Source organism: Somniosus microcephalus, chromosome 7 (assembly GCF_052327205.1).
Source record: "Somniosus microcephalus isolate GS21.2 chromosome 7, FLI_Smic_1.0, whole genome shotgun sequence".
Taxonomy (NCBI): Eukaryota; Metazoa; Chordata; class Chondrichthyes; order Squaliformes; family Somniosidae; genus Somniosus; species Somniosus microcephalus.
This window is the reverse complement of record NC_140993.1, coordinates 113885902-113908801: the sequence shown is the minus strand read 5'-3', so window position 1 is coordinate 113908801 and position 22900 is coordinate 113885902. Positions and strand designations below refer to the sequence as shown.

Sequence of the window (22900 nt, the reverse complement as noted above, 5' to 3'; positions counted from 1 at the left end):
TGGACAATCCGCATACGAACTTGTCCCGCAGTGCCTCTGTCAGATTCCCTCCGAACTGGCAGTATTTCGCCAGCCTACGCAGCTCGACCAAGTATTCCGCATTGCTTTCGTCTTTCCTCTGCGTTCTTGCGTAGAATTTGAATTGTTCAGCCAGCATCAACGGTGTGGGGTTCAAGTGGTCCTTCAGCACAGCCACAATTTCTTCGAAGGTCTGATCCGCTGGTTTAGCTGGTGCTATTAGATGCTTCAAGAGCCCGTATGTTTTTGCCCCCATCGAGTTTAGCAATGTTATCGCCTTGTCGTCTTCCTCTATTTTGTTGGCTTCGCAATAGATCTCTATGCGTTCCACGTACGTGGCCCAGTCTTCTATTTCAGAATTAAAATCGTTAATATTCCCTCGCTTAGGCATCTTTCTTTCTTTGAAGCAGCACCGTATTTCTTTAAGTATTATTTATTATTATTTTTTTCTAAAATGGCGGGTTTCCTGCGAAAATGGCAGTTTCCCGCTCTTCCTTTCTCTCCCCGCCCACTTCAATGGCGGTTTCCCGCCTCTGTCGTCTTCTCCGCCTAATGGCGGCTTCCCGCGTTTCTCCCTGGTGTAAGGGGTACGCTTTCCCCACAGCGGACAGGTTCAGCCGCTGGGCTGGCTCTCGCACAGCTCCCCTTACTCGGCTCTGTCTTTTCCTCCCGCCCGCACGGCTCTACCGGCGCTGGGTACACCCCGTTAACGGAGGACAGTTTAGCCGCTGGACTGGCTCTCGCGCAGTCTCTCTCTCTCCGTGTTCGGCTCTGTCTCTCCCTCTCCCGCACGTTCGGTTCTACCGGCTCTGGGTACCCCGTAGGTGGAGAACAGTTCAGCCACTGGACTGGCTCTCGCGCAGTCTCTCTCCCCGTTCTCGGCTCCTGTTCGCTCTCCCACTCCCGCACGTTCGGTTTTGCCGGCTCTGAGTACCCCGTTGGTGGAGAACAGCTCAGCCGCTGGACTGGCTCCTCGCAGTCTCTCTCTCCGCACCCGGCTCTCACCCGCACGGTTCCCGTTCGCCTCCCCAGCCCTCCCTCCCCGGCTGCGGCTGGGTTTCTCTTCCCGTGCCTACACGCAGGCTCAGCGCTTCGTGGCTGCGGTCGCTGCCCGGATTTTTCCCGCCGATCGCGGTCCGGCTGTCACCCGACGCCGTTGGACCCGACTTTTGGCCGGTACAGCTCCCCCTCGACCGAGGTCGAGTGCTCTGCCCTTATCCTCCGGATACTTCTACACCTTCCCCTACTCACAGTCTCTTCGGCCGCCTTGTTTCTTGCTGGTCGGCTCTCTCCGTACCGTGGTAGAAGGGTAGTCAGTGCCTGTTGCAGACGGAAGCTTTTGTTGCTAAAGTCTTCCACCTTTCTCCTGGTGCAGCCTCGTGTTTTCTTCCAGCAGCCCGACGAGGGCGGTTGCCTCTCTTCGACGCTCTTCTTTCTTTGGTAATCTTGCCGCAGGGTACGATCGGACTCGTCGCCACTGTAAAGTCTGTGGGTTGTGCGGTTAATAAATACACAGACTTCAGAAGTAACAAACAAACAGGTCTTTACTATTCGAAGGTCCGGGCGAATCTGCCCCAGCAATCCTGCCACAACACTTATATACTGGTGTGGTCACTATCGGTATTACAGTATACAGAAGCCAAACAAATAGTGCCACACCTAAAGTAGTTCTCTTAAAGGTGAACGGTTACATTCAATAGTTCCCTTAAAGGTAGACGGGTACATACACTACACCCTAGGTTCCTAATCAGTTACTTCTTTGATGCATCTGTGAGCAGCGAAGCAGGTAATATTGCAGATGCTCGCCTAGAAAGTGTCAGAAGCATGCAACTTGAAGGTAATGGTGATCTCAGCTGCTACTGCAAGTGCTGTCCAGATTGCAGATATTGGCTGGAAGTCTTTCTGCAGCAGGTAGCATAGCTTAGATTCCAAACTAAACTGTAGCTTTCTAAGGAGCTGTTACTCAATTCCAGGCAGCTGTGTCTGGGACAATACACACAATGAGTGGCATAGTGATAGGTCCAAACAGTGCCCCTTTGCTGCCATCTGACTTCCCAGAGAGCCTCCACCTATTGCTGCTCCTATTCATCCTCTCTGCCAAGTCCAGTGCCTGGACAACACTGAATGCCATGCCCATTGTGCACTGTCTGCAGATCAACCTGCTGTAACAAACAGTGGCCTAGAAATTTGAACCTTTAGCACCCGCCGTTAAGGCCGGTTTTGAAGAAAAAATGGCGGCCGCCTCACCTCTACCCACTTCCAGCACGTAATGTGGTAGCAGCCCATATTGGGCAGGTTGGCAGTGCTGCTGTTGCCTGCATTCGCCGCAAGTAATTTAATTACCAGGAGCATGACGTCAGTCGGCGTGCAATGTGGAATTGACGCATGCTCAGCGATTTTGGACGTCGCCGCTCCTCTTACTGCCCTCTCCAAAGGATGCCCATGTGTGCAGCTGTTGACAGTGCATAGAGCCAGGAAAAAGCGTCAGTGAGCTATAAACTGTATAGTAAACATTCTGTACAATTTACATTTACCGCGCTACTTTTAAATAAGTTACACCCAAATAACTGACTTCAATTGTCTTTCAGTTTATTGCAAAAATTCTTCAATATGATCTGGGTCGAGCTGGCTTTTTTTTTCATTGTTACTTAATTTAATTTATTTTTTAAAACTTTTCATCAAGATCCAGTTTACATCAAGAAAATGCTGATGAACCCAGCAAACAAAGAAATATTAAGGGCTAAAAATTGGATATGGCCACAAAACGGGTGATGTCATGGCTCCAAAACGGGTGATGTCATGGCCCAACGATGTTAAGCTGCGCCAGGTCAAAATGGTCTAGGTAGCACGCAAAATTCATGCTCAGTCCTCATTAACATGATCATCGTCTTGAACTCAGCCCTAAAACCACTGCTCATTGGCTTACCACTCAACAAGTGAGCTAATATTGGGTCATGTTTGGCACAGCCTTTATTCAGTACTTAAAGGGGAGGTGCATTGATGCTATAGCACCTCATTGTTAATCCAGTTCCAACGCCATGTTCGAAGCAGACAGCAGTTGAGAACAGAGAGTGCCCGAAGATTCTCAGACACAGCTCCTGAGGAATTGGTGGTGGCCGTGGAGAGGAGGCGGGCTGTCCTCTTCCAGAAGACTGGCAGGAAGCCCTCGCCCCATACATCTTGATGGCTCTGGCAGGAGATAGCTGGCTAGCGTGCAAAGTTAAAGCACATGGGATTGGGGGTACTCGCAAAATCGTCGAGCAGAAACTGATAGCCAAGTTCCGCACTCATGAGGATGGCCTCAACCGGGATCTTGGGTTCATGTCACGCTACATGTAACCCCACCTGACGTAGAGTCATCCAGACTCGAGTCGTCGTTGGCTTGTTCTCTCTACACAGATGCGGCCGGACCTGCTGTGATTTCCAGCAAAAAATAGTTTTTTGTTTGTTTTTTGTTTTTCATACAGACCCCAGCATCTGCAACATTTGACCCCTTGTGACCCCACCTCATTGTTCTTTGATGTAATGTTTTCCTGACATGACCTGTTTGGACACCATTCACACCTGTGATTGCTGTGATTATCTCTCTGCCGAGGTGTGATAAAGGGCAGTTAGAAAGATTACCTGTAATCATCTGGCAGTACTCTCTGACTATATATGCTGTGCTTATATGCAACTGTTCACTTCACCTGACGAAGGAGCAGCGCTCCGAAAGCTTGTGATTTCAAATAAAGCTGTTGGACTGTAACCTGGTGTTGTGTGACTTCTTACATTTGTCCACCCCAGTCCAACACCAGCGTCTCCACATCATGATTGGGGGTAAGGTACTGACTTGGATAGAGAACTGGTTGGCAGACAGGAAGCAAAGAGTTGGAATAAACGGGTCTTTTTCCGAGTGGCAGGCAGTGACTAGTGGGGTACATAAGAACATAAGAAGTAGGAGCAGGAGTAGGCCAGAGGGCCCCTCGGGCCTGCTCCACCACTCAATAGGATCATGGCTGATCCAAACCCAGACTCACGTCCACTTCCCTGCCCGCTCCCCGTAATCCCTAATTCCCTTATCAGCTAGGAAACTATCTATCTCCGTTTTAAATTTATTTAATGTCGCAGCTTCCACAGCTCTCTGAGGTAGCAAATTCCATAGATTTACTACCCTCTGAGTGAAGAAGTTTCACCTCATCTCAGTTTTGAAATGGCAGCCCCTTATTCTAAGATTATGCCCCCTAATTCTAGTCTCACCCATCAGTGGAAAAATCCTCCCCGCATCCACCCGATCAAGCCTCCTCACAATCTTATATGTTTCGATAAGATCACCTCTCATTCTTCTGAATTCCAATGAGTAGAGGCCCAACCTACTCAACCTTTCCTCATAAGTCAACCCCCTCATCTCCGGAATCAACCAAGTGAACCTTCTCTGAACTGCCTCGAGAGCAAATATATCTTTTAAATATGGAAACCAAAACTGTACGCAGTATTCCAGGTGTGACCTCACCAGTACCCTGTACAACTGAAGCAAGACTTCCCTGCTTTTATACTCCATCCCCCTTGCAATAAAAGCCAAGATTCCATTGGCCTTCCTGATCACCTGCTGTACCTGCATACTAACCTTCTGTGTTTCATGCACCAGGACCCCCAGATCCCTTTGTACTGTAGCACTTTGCAGTTTCTTTCCATTTAGATAATAACTTGCTCTTTGATTTTTTCTGCCAAAGTGCATAACCTCACACTTTCCAACATTATATTCCATCTGCTAAATTTCTGCCCATTCACTTAGCCTGTCTATGTCGTTTTGCAGGTTTTTTATGTCCTCCTCACGCACTGCTTTCCCTCCCATCTTTGTATCATCGGCAAACTTGGATACGTTGCACTTGGTCCCCTCCTCCAAATCGTTAATATAGATTGTAAAGAGTTGGGGTCCCAGCACTGACCCCTGCGGAACACCACTAGTTACTGATTGCCAACCCGAGAATGAACTATTTATTCCCACTCTCTGTTTTCTGTTTGATAGCCAATCTTCCACCCATGCCAGTATATTACCCCCAATCCTGTGATTTTTTATCTTGTGCAGTAATCTTTTGTGTGGCACCTTGTCAAATGCCTTTTGGAAGTCCAAATACACCACATCCACTGATTCCCCTTTATCCACCCTGTTTGTTACGTCCTCAAAGAATTCGAGCAAATTTGTCAAACATGACTTCCCCTTCATAAAACCATGCTGACTCTGTCCGATTAAATTATGCTTATCCAAATGTCCTGTTACTGCTTCCTTAATAATGGACTCCAACATTTTACCAACCACAGATGTTAGGCTAACTGGTCTATAGTTTCCAGCCTTTTGTCTACCTCCCTTTTTAAATAAGGGTGTTACATTAGCAGTTTTCCAATCTGCTGGGACCTTTCCTGAATCCAGGGAGTTTTGGAAAATTACCACCAATGCATCCGCAATCCCTACCGCTACTTCTCTCAAGACCCTAGGATGTAAGCCACCAGGTCCAGGGGATTTATCCACCTTAAGTTCCATTATCTTACCGAGTACCATTTCCTTAGTGATTTTAATCGTGTTTAGCTCCTCCCCCGCCCCGCTATAGCCCCCTGTTTGTCCAGTGTTGGGATATTTTTTGTGTCCTCTACTGTAAATACTGATACAAAATATTTGTTCAGCATATTTGCCATCTCCATGTTCCCCACTACTAATTTCCCGGTCTCGTCCTCTAAGGGACCAACATTTACTTTAGCCACCCTTTTTCTTTTTATATAACTGTAGAAGCTCTTGCTATCTGTTTTTATATTTTTTGTTAGTTACTTTCATAATCTATCTTCCCTTTCTTAATTAATCTTTTAGTTATATTACCGCAGGGATCGGTGCTAGGACCCCAGCTATTCATAATATATATTAATGACGAGGGGACTAGATGTAATATCTCCAAGTTTGCAGACGACGCAAAGCTGGGTGGGCGTGTGTGCTTTGAGGAGGATGCCGAGAAACTCCAGTATGATTTGGACAGGTTGGGTGATTGGGCAGATGCATGGCAGATGCAGTATAATGTGGATAAATGCGAGGTAATCCACTTTGGTGGCAAAAACAGGAAGGCAGATTATTATCTGAACGGCAATAGATTGGGAGAAGGGGAAGTGCAATGAGACCTGGGTGCCCTTGTGCACCAGTCGCTGAAGGTAAGTATGCAGGTGCAGCAGGCGGTTAAGAAGGCAAATGGTATGTTGGCCTTCATAGTGAGAGGATTCGAGTACAGGAGCAAGGATGTCTTGCTGTAGTTGTACAGGGCCTTGGTGAGAACACACTTTGTGTATTGTGTACAGTTTTGGTCACCTTATCTGAGGAAGGATGTTCTTGCCATGGATGGAGTGCAGCGAAGATTCACCAGACTGATACCTGGGATCGCAGGAATGACGTATAAGGAGAGATTGCGTCGATTGGGCTTATATTCGCTGGAGTTTAGAAGAATGAGAGGGGATCTCATGCAAACTTATAAAATTCTAACAGGACTAGACAGACTAGATGCAGGAAGGATGTTCCTGATGGCGGGGGAGTCCAGAACCAGGGGTCACAGTCTAAGGATAAGGGTTAAGCCATTTAGGACAGAGCTGAGGAGGAATTTCTTCACCCAGAGAGTGCTGAACCTGTGGAATTCTCTACCACAGAAGGCAGTTGAGGCCAATTCATTAAATATATTCAAGAATTATTTATATTTCTTAAGGCTAAAGGGATCAAGGGATATGGGGAGAAAGCAGGGACAGGGTACTGAATTTGATGATCAGCCATGATCTCATTAAGTGGCAGAGCAGGCTCGAGGGGTCGAATGGCCTACTTCTGCTCCGGTGTTCTATGTTTCTATACTTCTATGTGACGACCTGTTTTCCTCAGGTCAGCGATCCAGTGCCGCAAGAAGTTTAATGACCTCACTTGGCAGGTCAAGGTGAGTGAAGGCTTCAGCAAATGCCATATCGCGCCATCTGTACCACAAGCCTCACACACTGCTCAATGCACCACACCCCCAGCACTTACCTACTGTAGGAATTAACAGCGGGGTTGGGGTTATTGTCTCTGGCCAGTCAGAAGCCTCTGAGCTGCTCCAGGGACCCCAGTGCGGTTTCGAAGTACTCCCCTATTCCTGGTTCTGACCGCTGGACTTATTCGGTAGCGATGTAGACAGAAAATGTGACTCGTGGTTTGGGTGCAAAACAGACCAGCATTTATTGAAACAAAAAGAAAGAAACAACTTAAAAATAAACAATACAACACTCCTATGCTTGATACAGCACTTATACTCAACGCAGTACACTTAGTGTCCACTAGAGCGCTCTTTGCTCAGTGCAACACTCCTTTATTTAAATACAGCACTTTTAAATATAGAAACACCTTGCTCACTACAGCACCTTTGCTTAGTGGCTTTTACTTAAAAAAAAACAGCACTTTAATACAGAACCCTTAGGGGGAGAAATTGGGAGGAGCCGCAAACGGGGCGCCAAGCTCGCCTGGGCGCCAGATTTTGCACTGCGATCGAAGCAGCAGCGATCACCGGAAATTCAGCTTGAGCGCCCCAAGAGGGACACGGGGTGAGGCTCGAGGCGCTCCGCGTCCCCCTTAGGGCGCTGAAACTGAATATCGCAGCGTAACGTGCCGCAGCGCCACACGCTGCGGCATGGCGCGCTGCAGTACTGCAGGACTTCCTCCCATTCTTAAGGGGGAGGTGCCTGCACCAGCGCGATGAGCGATCACGAGTGCTGGCAAAAGAGCCCGGCACCAAGGAGAAGTGCCGGGCTCTCGGAAAACAGCCGGCAATGCTGTGGGGGGAGAACAGGAGGCCGGGGATGGAGGTGCTGGCAGGCGGCCGCCGAAAAAAAAACGGCTGCCCCGCACCTCCACCTTAATTTGTGCCACTGCCGCCACAGGTAGGCCCCGTGAACCGGGCGCAATTAGCAAGCGGCGCAGCAGAGGTGGTCACTGCCAAATATCGCGATCGGGGCGGTAGCGGGGCACTGCGCACACTGATGATGTCATCGGTGGCGGCGCAGCACAACAGGCTAACGCCGCCATTAGCGCCCCAGCTAAATATTGCGGGAGGCGTGGCCAGTGGCGCTAAAGCCACTGAGTGCCCTCTTTGGCGCTAACTGGTGGCGCAGCCCACCGAATTTCTCCCCCTTAGTGTCCACTGAAGCACTTCTCTGCTTAGTGCAACACCCTTTTAATAGCACTTTTAATATAGAAACACCTTGTTCACTACAGCACCTTTGCTTAGTGGCTTTTACTTAAAACAGCACTTTAATACAGCTACTCTCAGTGTTCACTACAGCCTTATCTGCTAGTGCAACACTGTTACTTAAATAGGGGAGGAGAGAACGGACACAACGAGGGAAAATCGACTAAAATCACAGTTCTAACAAAATTCCCACTTAATTCCAACCCCTATACCTATTCTAAGTTGCCTTGTAATGGGCCAGAAAAATATATGCTCACCAATGAAAAATGCCTGCTCCATGCCCTGCGATCTTTGATCTTCACTGCCTTTGAAGTAAAAACACCCCAGTATTTTAAAAGTAAACTGCTGGTGTTCCACTCCTTTAGGCAGGCTCCCACGTTGTAGAGAGCATGGAGGCGAGGCCACAGAGAGAGAGAGGCTTCTGAGAAGCTATCTTTTAAACCCCATTTGGGGCCCGCCCAAATCCGGATGTATCTGGGCTAAGCAAAAGGGATGCAAACTGTCCCCATTGTCTTGTAATGGGTTTGGATGAATCACCCATTCGTTTAAACAGTTTTTTTCTTTCAGTTTAAATGTGTCCTCATTGTCTGTGATGGGCTTTTGAATAAAGCTGCAGTTTAAATGTGTCTTCATTGTCTGTGATGGGTTTTTTGAATAAAGCTGCCATGGTTTGAAAAAAAGCATGTCTATTTCCTTGCTTGCTTGAGTAGTGTAAACAAAAGTCATTGTCCTTGTGGTCAGACTGAAACTGCAGTAATCCTTTGTGTAGCAGTTTCTGTAAACACATCGATTGTCTCTGCAGGGAGGGGAAACTCCCTGAACGGCCTTTGATTGGCAGTCTGGTCAGCCATCTTTGATCTTCACCTTTTTCACAGACACACACACAAGCTGCCTTTTCAATTCTTTGTCTTCTGCCATGCGGTCTGGCAGCCATTTTGATCACTGGATTTTTAAAGGTATATTACCCAGGTATGCTTGAATCAAAAAATCAATCTTCGGAACTGTAGGAAATCTCGAAATTATTGCGAAATCCCTACACTACCGACAATCTCTACCTGTCACCACTCACACCTCACAATCATAGCTTCACTTAGTCCTCACAACCTTACCAATGCTGCAACACTCACACCCACATCTCACACCTTGCACACAGTGGCAGCTATTCAACTATGGCAGACACATCACCAAACACATTGCACCACACTCACTCGCACACTTCCCTTTCTTTTGCTGGCCAAGGTCGCGCATAACAGGAGGGAGCAGTGGCAGACAGGCGAGGGGGGCAAGCTGCCATCCAGGACCTCAGCCAACTGGAGGAGCGAGTGCTGGAGATCATTGGGTGGCAGATCATAGAGGTCATGACAACCAGTGAGGTTGAAGCCCTTGGGGACAACAGCGGTATGCTCATTCTTAATCCATCTTCTCACATCCCACTCCCCCCTAATCCCAAGCTGCTGATGCTGTATGCATGCATATCTTTCTTCCCCCCCCCGGTCCCCACTCCCCTAATGATAACCTGACTCTTGTGCCTTTATGCTTTCAGCTAATCAAGGCCAAGCACCAGACCAGCCTGTCCCCAAGGTGATGGAGGAGAGCGAGGGGGGAGAAGAAGGAGAAGACTCAGTGTCACTGCATCTGTCACTCACCGACACCAGCTCAGAAACTGGCACTGCGTGTACTTTCAAGGCTAGTGTAGAAGCGGGATCTGCACAGGGTGAGGCACTGGGCATGACTGGGCTGCAGCAAATCCAGGGGGAAAGGGTAGCTCAGAGCCAGCTCCCCGGAGGACGAGTTTGTGTGCGAGTTCTGCTGCACAGGACTCAGATGAGGACCTCGATGCGGCGGCCTTCAGAAGAGGAGTAATGGGCATGCACACCAAATTGCTAGGTACAATGCCAAGCTAGCCAAAAAGCCTCTTGGCAATGTCAAGTAGCATGGAGGAGTCTGCCTCCAACATTGCACAGGGCTTTGCGCAAAGCTTGGAGCCCAGGATTTCCAGGCTGGAAATGATGGTAAACTCCTGAAGAGACCATGTCATAGAATCATAGAAATTTACGGCACAGAAGGGGACCATTCGGCCCATCGTGTCTGCGTCGGTCGAAAGACAGCCGTGCAGCCTAATCCCACTTTCCAGCTCTTGGTCCATAGCCTTGCGGGTTACGGCACTTTAAGTGCACGTTCAAGTACTTTTTAAATGTGATGAGGGTTTCTGCCTCTACTGCCCTTTCAGGCAGTGCGTTCCAGACCCCCACCGCCCTCTGTGCAAAAAAGTTTCTCCTCAACTCCCCTCTAATCCTTCTAGCAATTACTTTAATTCTATACCCCCTGGTTATTGACGTCTTTGCTAAGGGAAATAGGTCCTTCGTATCCGTTCTATCTAGACCCCTCACAATTTTTAACACCTCAATTAAGTCTCTCCTCTGCCTCTGCTGTTCCAATGAAAACAAACCCAGCCTATCCAATCTTTCCTCATAGCTCAAATTCTCCAGTCCTGGCAACATCCTCGTAAATCTCCTCTGTACCCTCTCTGGTGCAATCACATCTTTCCTGTAATGTGGTGACCAGAACTGTACGTAATACTCTAGCTGTGGCCGAACTAGTGTTTTATACAGTTCTAGCATAACCTCTCTGCTCTTATATTGTATGCCTCGGCTAATAAAGGAAAATATCCCGTATACCTTCTTAACCACCTTACCTACTTGTCCTGCTACCTTCGGGGATCTGTGGACATGCACTCCAAGGACCCTCTGTACCTCTACATTTCTCAGTATACGACCATTTATTGTGTATCCCCTTGCCTTGTTAGCCCTCCCCAAATGCATTACCTCACACTTCTCAGGATTGAATTCCATTTGCCACTTTTCTGTCCACCTGACCATTCCATTGATATCTTCCTGCAATCTACAGCTATCTTCCTCACTATCAACCACACGGCTAATTTTTGTATCCTCTGCAAACTTCTTAATCATGCCCCATACATTGAAGTCTAAATCATTGATATATACCACAAAAAGCAAGGAACCTAGAACTGAACCCATGGAGCCCCACTGGAAACAGCCTTCTAATCACAAAAACACCCGTCGACCATTACCCTTTGCTTCCTGCCACTGAGCCAGTTTTGGATCCAACTTTCCACTTTCCCTTGGATCTGATGGGCTTTTACTTTTTTGACCAAAATGTGGGACCTTGTCAAAGGCTTTGCTAAAATCCACGTAGACTACATCAAATGCACCCTCATCGACCCTTCTTGTTACCTCCTCAACAAATTCAAACAAGTTAGTCAGACATGACCTTCCCTTAACAAATCTAAACTGAATGTCCTTGATTAATCCGTAACTTTCTAAATGACGATTTATACTGCTCCTCAGAATTTTTTCCAGTAATTTTCCCACCACCAAGGTTAGGCTGACTGGCCTGTAATTACTCGGCCTATCCCTTTTCCCTTTTTAAAAATTGGCACAATGTTAGCAGTCCTCCAGTCCTCTGGCATCACGCATGTAGCCAGAGAGGATTGGAAAATGGTGGTCAGAGCCTCCACTATTTCCTCCCATGCCTCTCATCCAGGGATGAGGGACTTCCACCCCAGCGGATTGGCAATGGGTCAGTGGAGCATGACCCTGCTGCCCTCTCTCAGAATGACAGCATTCCTGTTAGCACCACTGCCACTCTGCCATTGCCCTTGCTGCTGTCTGTCAGCCAGCCAACCCAGACTGCTGCTGCACATACCGAGGTGGTGCAGTCTACAGCCGAGCCTTCTAGGGCTAGAGCTACTCGAGGTCATGCTGCAAGGCTATCTGAAGTCTCCCCCATGGAAACTCAGTAGCCTTCCACCAGCCAAACTGCAGCCACTTCGAAAGCACTTCATAGGAGCACTGGATCAGAAAAGGGCACCTGAACGACAGGCACTAAGGGATTATACAAGGGTGATTAGCTCACATCATATGTGCAAATTGATTGTTGATAAATTTATTAATTTTGTTTGGAATCTTTTGTGGTGGCTCTCATTTCAGCTTTGTGCCCAGTAGGATGCTGTGATATTCCGTGACAGAGGGATGGAATGATGGGGATGTGGTGAGCAATGGGGTATGCTGTGAGGAGAATGTCGTGAAACTCCAGTATGATTTGGACAGGTTGGGTGATTGGGCAGAAACATGGCAAATGCACTATAATGTGGATAAATGTGAGGTTATCCACTTTGGTGGCAAAAACAGGAAGGCAGATTATTTTTTGAATGGCAATAGATTGGGAGAAGGAGAAGTGCAAAGAGACCTGGGTGTTCTTGTGCACCAGTCGCTGAAGGTAAGCATGCAGGTGCAGCAGGCGGTTAAGAAGGCAAATGATATGTTGGCCTTCGTAGCAAGAGGGTTCGAGTACAGGAACAAGGATGTCTTGCTGCAGTTGTACAGGGCCTTGGTGAGACCGCACCTTGAGTATTGTATGCAACTTTGGTCGCCTTATCTGAGGAAGGACGTTCCTGCCATGGAAGGAGTGCAGCGAAGATTCACCAGGCTATGAAAGTAAATTAGCAAAAAATATAAAAACAGATAATAAGAGTTTTTATAGTTATATAAAAAGAAAAAGGGTGGCTAAAGTAAATGTGGGTCCCTTAGAGGATGAGACCGGGAAATTAATGGTGGGAAATATGGAGATGGCAAAAACACTGAATGAATATTTTGTATCAGTCTTTACAGTAGAAGACACTAAGAATATCCCAACACTGGACAAACAGGGGGCTATAGGGGGGAGGAGCTAAACATGATCAAAATCACTAAGGATGTGGTACTCAGTAAAATAATGGGACTCAAGGCAGATAAATCACCTGGACCTGATGGCTTACATCCTAGGGTCTTGAGGGAAGTGGCAGTAGGGATTGTGGATGCATTGGTAATAATTTTCCAAAACTCGCTGGAATCAGCAAAGGTCCCGGCAGACTGGAAAACTGCTAATGTAACGCCCTTATTTAAAAAGGGCAGTAGACAGAAGGCTGGAAACGATAGACCGGTTAGCCTAACATCTGTGGTAGGTAAAATATTGGAGTCCATTATTAAGGAGACAGTAACAGGACATTTGGATAATCATAATTTAATAGGACAAAGTCAGCATGGTTTTATGAAGGGGAAGTCATGTTTGACAAATTTGCTGGAGTTCTTTGAGGAAGTAACATATAGGGTGGATAAAGGGGAACCAGTGGACGTAGTGTATTTCGACTTCCAAAAGGCATTTGACAAGGTGCCACACAAAAGATTATTGCTTAAGATAAAAAATCACGGGATTGGGGGTAATATTCTGGCATGCATAGAGGATTGGCTATCTAACAGAAGGCAGAGAGTTGGGATAAATGGTTCATTCTCAGACTGGCAATCAGTAACTAGTGGTGTTCCACAGGGGTCAGTGCTGGGTCCCCAACTCTTTACAATCTATATTAACGATTTGGAGGAGGGGACCGAGTGTAACATATCAAAGTTTGCAGATGATACTAAGATGGGAGGGAAAGTAGTGAGTGAGGAGGACATAAAAAACCTGCAAGGGGACATAGACAGGCTAAGTAAGTGGGCAGAGATTTGGCAGATGGAATACAATACTGGAAAGTGTGAGGTTATGCACTTTGGCAGGAAAAATCGTAGAGCAAGTTATTATCTTAATGGCAAGAAACTGGAAAGTACTGAAGTACAAAGGGATCTGGGGGTCCTGGTGCACGAAACTCAAAAGGTTAATATGCAAGTGCAGCAAGTGATTAAGAAGGCCAATGGAATGTTGGCTTTCATTGCTAGGGGGATAGAATATAAAAATAGGGAGGTATTGCTTCAGTTGTACAAGGTATTGGTGAGACCGCACCTGGAATACTGCATACAGTTTTGGTGTCCATACTTAAGAAAAGACATACTTGCTCTCGAGTCAGTACAAAGAAGGTTCACTTGGTTAATCCCGGGGATGAGGGGATGGACATATGAGGAGAGGTTGAGTAGATTGGGACTCTACTCATTGGAGTTCAGAAGAATGAGAGGCGATCTTATTGAAACATATAAGATTGTGAAGGGGTTGGATCGGGTGGATGCGGGGAGGATGTTCCCGATGATGGGTGAAACTAGAACTAGGGGGCATAGTCTTAGAATAAGGGGCTGCTCTTTCAAAACTGAGATGAGGAGGAACTACTTCACTCAGAGGGTGATAGGTCCATGGAGTATGCTGCCCCAAAAAGCTGTAGAAGCTACATCATTACATAAATTTAAAACAGAAAAGGACAGTTTCCTAGAAGTAAAGGGAATAAAGGGTTATGGGGAACGGGCAGGAATTTGGACATGAGTCTAGGTTCGGATCGGTCATGGCCCTGTGGGTAGCGGAGCGGGCCCAGGGGCCATGTAGCCTGATCCTGCTCCTATTTCGTGTGTCTAATTCTGTTAGATTCAGGAGATGGTTCAGTGATAGTAGATTGGCGGTTAGGATCAGATCAGCCATGATCTTATTGAATGGCGGAGCAGGCTCGAGGGGCCGATTGGCCTACTCCTGCTCCTATTTCTTATGTTCTTATGTTCTTATGTTCTAATACCTGGGATGGCACGAATGACATATGAGGAGAGATTGTGTCGATCGGGCTTATACTCACTGGAGTTTAGAAGATTGAGAGGGGATCTCATCGAAACCTGTAAAATTCTGTCAGGCCTGGACAGACTAGATGCAGGAGTGATGTTTCTGATGGCCGGTGAGTCCAGAACCAGGGGTCATAGCCTAAGGATAAGGGGTAAGCCATTTAGGACTGAAATAAGGAGGAATTTCTTCACCTAGAGAGTGGTGAACCTGTGGAATTCTCTGCCACAGAGGGCAGTGGAGGCTAATTCATTAAATATATTCAAGAAGGAGTTGGATATATTTCTTAAGGCTAAAGGGATCAAGGGATATGGGGAGAAGGCAGGAACAGGGTACTGAATTTGGATGATCAGCCATGATCTCATTGAATGGCGGAGCAGGCTCGAAGGGCCGAATGGCCTACTCCTGCTCCTATCTTCTATGTTTCTATGTTTCTATGTTAATTAACCCAAATGTTATGGAAACATTCATCCATCCCTTTGTTATCTTCAGGCTGGGCTTTACAACTCTGTTCTAGCAAGCTCTTTCCTATACAAAGTCCAAGTTATCTAGATTTCTGCAGACTGCCTCATATCCCTTACTAAGTTCTGCTTGCCTATCACCTAGACTTTACCAACCTCTACTGGCTTCCTATCTCCAAGCACATTGATTTAAAAATCTTTATCCTTTTTTACAAATTTCTCCATGGACTTTCTCTACATTCATTGAATCATAGAATGATACAGCACAGAAGGAGGCCATTCGGCCCATCGTGCCTGTGCTGGCTCTTTGGTAGAACTATCCACTTAATTTCACTCCCCTGCTTTTTCCCCATATCCCTGTAATTTTTTTTCCCTTCAAGTATTTATTCAATTCTCTTTTCAATGTTACTATTGAATCTGCTTCCACAACCCTTTCAGGCAGTGAATTCCAGATCACAGCAACACACTGTTTAAAAAAAATGTTTCCTCATGTTACCTCTGGTTCTTTTGCCAATCACCTTAAATCTGTACCCTCTAGTTACTAACCCTTCTTCCACTGGAAACAGTTTCCCCCTATTTACTCTATCAAAATGGTTCATACTTTTGAAAACCTCTATCAAATCTCATCTTAACCTTCTCTGCACTAAAGAGAACAATCCCAACTTCTCCAGTCTAACCACGTAACTGAAGTCCCTCATCCCTGACACCATTCTAGTAAATCTCTCTTATGCACCCTTTCCAAGGCCTTAACATCCTTCCTAAAGTGTTGTGCCCAGAATTGAACACAGCTGAGGCCTAACCAGTGATTTATAAACATTTAGCATAACTACTTTGCTTTTGTACTCTATTCCTCTATTAATAAAGCCCAGGATCCCATATGCATTTTTCACAGCCTTCTCAACTTGTCCTGCCACCTTCAAAGATTTGTGTACATACACCCCCAGGTCTCTCTGTTCCTGCACCGCTTTTAAAATTGTACCATTTAGTTCATATTGCCTCTCCTCATTCTTCCTACCAAAATGAATCACGTCACACTTCTCTGCATTAAATTTCCTCAGTCATGTGTCTGCCTATTTTACCAGTCTGTCTCCTGAAGTCTGTTACTATCCTCCTCATTGTTTACTACATTTCCGAATTTCATATCCTCTGCAAACTTTGAAATGATGCCCCGTGTACCCAAGTCCAGGTGATTAATATATATCAAAAAGGGTAGTGGTCCTAATACCGGCCTCTGGGGCACACTACTGTATACTTCCCTCCAGTCTGAAAAACAACCATTCACCACTACTTTCTGCTTTCTGTCCCTTAGCCAATTTCGTATCCATGCTGTCACTGTCCCTTTAATCCCATGGGCTTTAATTTTGCTAACAAGTCTATTGTATGGTACATGGTCAAAAACCTTTTAAAAGTCCATATACACAATATCAACCGCACTACTCTCATCAACCCTCTCCATTACTTCAGCAAAGAACTCGATCAAGTTACATATTACATATTAGATTCTATTTACAGCACAGAAACAAAATGAATCAAACACGATTTGCTTTTAACAAATCCATGCTGACTTTCATTTATTAGCCCATACTTTTCCAAATGGCAATTCATTTTTCCCGGAATATTGTCTCTAAAAGTTTCCCTACCACCAACGTTAGGCTGACTGACCAGTAGTTGCCTGGTTTATCACTTTCTCCATTTTTAACATTACCTGTGAAACCTTTTCCAATGCTAAGTCTCAGCTTGCTTTTCTGAGTCCAAATTACTGTGCATTCCACCTCTTTCTGCACCACTATCACAGGCCCTAAACTCTGAAATTTTCTTCGTAAGTGCCACTGCCTTTCCACTTCAACAACAACAACAGCGTATATTTATATAGCACCTTTGACATAATAAAAACGTCCTAAGGCGCTTCACAGGAGTGTTATCAAAAAAAATTTGACACTGAGCCAAATAAGGAGATGTTAGGGCAGATGACCAAAAGCTTGCTCAAAGAGGTAGGTTTTAAGGAGCGTCTTAAGGCAGGAAAGAGAAGTGGAGTGGCAGAGAGATTTAGGGAGGGAATTTCAGAGCTTAGGACCTAGTCAGCTGAAGGCACAACCGCCAATGGTGGTGCATTTAAAATCGGGGATGTTCAAAAGGCCAGAACAGGCGGAGCGCAGAGGTCTCGGGGGATTATAGGGCTGGAGGAGATTACAAAGATAAGAAGGCTCAAGGTCATGCAGAGTGACGTAATAAAACTCACTATGCACTTGGTTTGAGCATAAAGCAAGGCTTTAATCAACCTGTTTCAGAACATGGCGGTCTAGTTGTACTTCACTAGTTCCTTGTCTTACAAAATGTTCCTGGCAAGCTGGGGCCGACGCCCGAGTATTTAAACTCCTTGGACGGCGCCTCCAGCTGGCCGTCCAGAGTTATTTCATGAGTAGTTTCTTGATGAATGATGATATTTATAACAGAGGGATTTGAAAACAAGGATGAGAATTTTAAAATCGAGGCGTTGCCTAACTGGGATCCAATGTAGGTCAGCAAGCACAGGGGAGATGGGTAAGTGGGACTTGGTGCGAGGTAGCACACGAGCGGCAGAGTTTTGGATAACCTCAAGTTTATGGCGGGTAGAACTAGGGAGGCCGACCAGGAGTGCATTGGAATAGTCAAGTCTAGAGGTGATAAAGGCATGGATGTGGGTTTCAGCAGCAGATAAGTTGAGGTAAGAGCAGAGACAGGTGATATTACGAAGGTGGAAATGAGCAGTCTTAGTGACAGAATGGATATGAGGTAGGAAGCTCAATTTGTGATCAAATATGACACCAAGGTTGCGAATAGACTTGGTCAGCCTTAGACAGTGGCCGGGGAGAGAGAATGAATCAGTGGAAAAGGAATGGAGTTTGTGGTGTGAACCAAAGACAATGGCTTCGGTCTTCCCGATATTTGATTGGAGGAAATTTCTACTCAACCAGTGCTGGATGTTGGACAAGCAGTTTGATAGTATAGAGACGGTGGAGGGTTCGAGAGAGGTGGAGGAGAGGTAGAGCTGGGTATCATCAGCGTACATGTAAAAACTCACGTGTTGCTGGATGGTCACTGAGGGGCAGCATGTAGATGAGAAATAGGAGGGGGCCAAGGATAGATCCTTGGGGGATACCAGAGGTGACAGTGTGGGATCAGGAAGATAAGCCATTGCAGGTGATTCTATGGTTTCGGCTGGAAAGATAGGAATGAAACCAGAGTGCAGTCCCATCCAGCTGGACGATGGTGGAGAGATGTTGGAGCAGAATTTTGTGGTCAAGCATGTCAATGACTGCGGACAGGTCCAGAAGGACGAGAAGGGATAGATTACCTTTGTCGCAGTCAATTAGGATGTCATTTGTGACCTTGGTTAAACCAGTTTCAGTACTGTAGCAGGGGCGGAAACCTGATTGGAAAGATTCAAACAAGGAGTTCTGGGAAATATGGGCACGGATGTGAGCATCAAGTACTCCCAAGTCAGGTATAGGACAGTGAGATGCAGTGTAAAGCCACCCCTAGTCTACCCTAACAACATCTCAGTTCTATCTCAGAAGAGCACAATTGTACTATTAATGTGGTGGTTTTCTATTATCTATCCTGTGGCTTCCCTGAGTGAGATTGGCAATACAGGAATAAACATTCCAGTGCATTTGTTCCTGACACATGCCTGGAGCAGCCATTGGAAAATAGCATACTCCTAGACAGCGATGTTCAATTATGCAATATGCATTCGTGGTGCGCACCAGGAGTGGGTGCATCTAAATTTGTATTCCTTAGTGACAATTAAAACAAGAACAACAACTTTCATTTCACAAAGACATAAACAAACAAAAATGGGTACGGAGGGAAATGGAGAAGCAGAGGAGTTTAGGGAGGAAATTCCAAAGCGTGGGGCCAAGGCAGCTGAAGGCACAGCCACCTGTGGTGGGGCAAAGGGGGAAAGGGACTGCAGAAAGTTACAGTGATTGGGGCAAGGCTATGATGGGATTTAAACACAAGGATAAGAAATTTAAATTGGAGACGTTGGATGTCTGAGAGCCAATGTAGGTCAACAAGGACAGGAGTGCTGGGCGAGCGGGACTAATATACAAATGAGGAACTGGATTAAGAATCTTTACAGCCAGCAGACCAAAGGAACTTTCGTCCCACCAGCATGGGCTGCATTTGAACACTGATATCAGAGATGAAACACAGGCATCTAATGGCCCCACCCAATTCCCCATGATTGTGCTTTTAATGAGGGTTCAGGTATATGACTGTACAATGACAAATTCTTATGCTATAGATGAATCCAACCAAACAAATAAAACATTGGTTAAAACATTGGATTTAGAAATGTTTACCTTGCAAGCAGTACCATTTATTTCTGGTAATTATCTTTCTAGGTCAAACTTGCTTTAGCACTTATGGAAAATGCTGATCGAACTGAAGAGTACCAGCAACTGCAACATTCATATCCAGCCGCAAAAAACAAACTTGCAGATATCTATCATGACAGACTGAAGACAGAAGTAAGCATTAAAGATTATCTACAGGTAATTACAACAATATATGATGAAAAAATTAAAAAAGTATATTGTGTCTTTATTCTGTGGAGTATAGGATGGGATTTTATCACCTGTTGAGTTTCTACCCCAGCTGAGATCAGGAGAAAGAAAGAAAAATATGGGGCCGTATATTCCAATGCCTACGGGTGTGTATGGGCTGTGTACGCACCCGTAGGGACATCGGAAATGCCAGTTTCAGGCATGCAAAGCGCATGCGCAGAAAATCGGTATTTCTGATCTGTCAAGAATGCTCCTGACAGATCGGATGCCTGCCCAGGAGAAGGGCCTCTGCGGGCAGATAGTCTCGCTTTCTGGAGAACCTCTGCCCGCAGAAAACCATTAGAAATCTTACCAGCATAAGAGTTGAAAAAAGTTTTTTTTAAATGTCACTGATTTATCATTTTAAAAAAGGCAAGTTTATTTTTTAGCCCCGTGAAAAACTTTAATTATTTTTTTCAAAAAATTTAATTTTTGTTTAAAATATTTAATTTATTGTAATTTCAACTCATTTTAAAAATGTGATGTTTTTTAAAATTTATTTAATGTTTTACTATGTTTTTGGGGTGATCTCCATTCATATATTTGACAGGTCTATCTGTCAAGTGTATGAAGGGAGATTCCCTTCTCCTATTGGCTCCCCATGGCCCTCGTGATCCCAGGGACACTTGTGAACTGCATGCGCCTCTGGAATACGTGGGCCCTGAGCATTTCGAGTTTGGAGAGGCCCAGGAGCGGAAGTATGCGCACCTCGGGAGCCCTCAGGTAAGTCCGTAGATTTTTTCCAGATCGGAGGCCTCCACACGCAGGAAGCTTCCGATTGGAAAATACGGCCTATAAGCTCTGCGTTAGTACAAGGTTATATCACAGTTGAAGTGTACAAGGCAACAAATCTCCTGAATGCAGATCCTGATAATGGTTTGAAGATAGAATTTATATAGCACCATATCATGTTCAGGACATCCCAAAGTGCTTCACAACCAACGAATTACTTTTGAAATGCAGTCAGCATTGTAATGTAGGCAGTAAACCCAGCACTAAGCTCATGGTCTACAGGGCAGCAGTGATACCTGCCCTGCTGTATGCCTCAGAGACATGGACCATGTACAGCAGGCACCTCAAAGCACTGGAGAGGTACCACCAACGCTGCCTCCACAAGATCCTGCAAATCCATTGGCAGGATAGGCGCACCAATGTCAGCGTTCTCGCTCAGGCCAACATCCCCAGCATCGAAGCTTTGGCCACGCTCAATCAGCTCCGATGGACGGGTCACGTTGTCTGCATGCCCGATACGAGACTCCCAAAACAAGCGCTCTACTCGGTGCTCCGGCACGGCAAGAGAGCCCCAGGTGGGCAGAGGAAACGCTTCAAGGGCACCCTCAAAGCCTCCTTGAAAAAGTGTAACATCCCCACCGACACCTGGGAATCCCTGGCCCAAGACCACACAAAGTGAAGGAGAAGCATCCGGGAAGGCGCCGAACACCTCGAGTCTCTTCGCCAGGAGCAAGTGGAAGCCAAACACAGGCAGCGCAAGGAGCGCACGTCAACCCAAGCACCACCCACCCGCCCTTCACCCACTGTCTGCCCCACCTATGACAGAGACTATAGCAGAGACTATAGGTCCTGCATTGGACTCATCAGTCACCTGCGAACTCATTTTTAACGTGGAAGCAAGTCATCCGCGGTTCCAAGGGACTGCTTAAGAAGAAGAGGAGGCAGTAGTTGTAATGTAGGCAAATTCAGCCGTCAATTTGTGCACAGCAAGGTCTCACAGTCTCACAGACATCAGAAGAGGTGAGCAACTAGTTAATCTTTTTTTGGTGCTTGATGGAGGAATATTGGCTGGAACATTGGGAGAACTCTCTTTACATTCATCTGAACCACATTTGAAGCCTCAGTCCATAATGACTCATCCAAAAAATAGAGCCAGCGTATTTCTTGAGCAGAATGTGATGAATGGAGACCTACAAGGAAGAGAATAGAAAAATAGAAAAATAATATGAAATTAATAATTTAATCTGTATTGTCCTTTGCAAATCAATCTGTCAAAATAACACCATGGGTAAATTTTACAAATTTTTGTTCCTGGCATGTTGCATTGCCTACCTGAAGTGTGTAGCAGGATTTCAGGCATCAAAGTCAGAGGGGCCTGCAGGATTTTACATAGAAACATAGAAGATAGGAGCAGGAGTAGGCCATTCGGCCCCTCGAGCCTGCTCCGCCATTCAATGCGATCATGACTGATCATCCAAATTCAGTACCCGGTCCCTGCTTTCTCCCCATACCCCTTGATCCCTTTAGCCTTAAGAAATATATCCAACTCCTTCTTGAATATATTTAATGAACTGGCCTCCACCGCCTTCTGTGGTAAAGAGTTCCACAGGTTCACCACTCTCTGGGTGAAGAAATTCCTCCTCAATTCTGTCCTAAATGGCCTACCCTTTATCCTTAGACTGTGTCCCCTGGTTCTGGACTCCCCGACCATCGGGAACATCCTTCCTGCATCTAGTCTGCGCAGTCCTGTCAGAATTTTATAAGTTTCAATGAGATCACCTCTCATTCTTTTAAACTCCAGCGAGTACAAGCCCAATCGACCCAATCTCTCCTCATACGTCATTCCTGCCATCCCAGGTATCATCCTGGTGAATCTTCGCTGAACTCCTTCCATGGCAAGAACATCCTTCCTCAGATAAGGCGACCAAAACTGCACACAATACTCAAGATGTGGTCTCACCAAGGCCCTGTACAACTGCAGCAAGACATCCTTGTTCCTGTACTCAAACCCTCTCGCTATGAAGGCCAACATACCATTTGCCTTCTTAACCGCCTGCTGCACCTGCATGCTTACCTTCAGTGACTGGTACACAAGGACACCCAGGACTCATTGCACTTCTCCTTCTCCCAATCTATTGCCATTTAGATAATAATCTGCCTTCCTGTTTTTGCCACCAAAGTGGACAACCTCACATTTATCCACGTTATATTGCATCTGCCATGTTTCTGCCCAATCACCCAACATGTCCAAATTATCCTGGAGTTTCTCGACATCCTCCTCAGAGCACATTTTACA

General features: G+C 46.1%; 1 protein-coding gene across 1 annotated transcript in view; it reads left to right on the top strand.

Moving 5' to 3' along the window:
- ccdc178 (coiled-coil domain containing 178) overlaps window positions 1–22900 on the top strand; it is a 723212-nt gene that overhangs the window by 592861 nt on the left and 107451 nt on the right. Inside the window, exon 19 of the mRNA XM_085993953.1 lies at window positions 19672–19821. Within this exon, the coding sequence (XP_085850079.1) occupies window positions 19672–19821 (150 nt within the window). The remainder of the gene's footprint in view (window positions 1–19671; window positions 19822–22900) is intronic.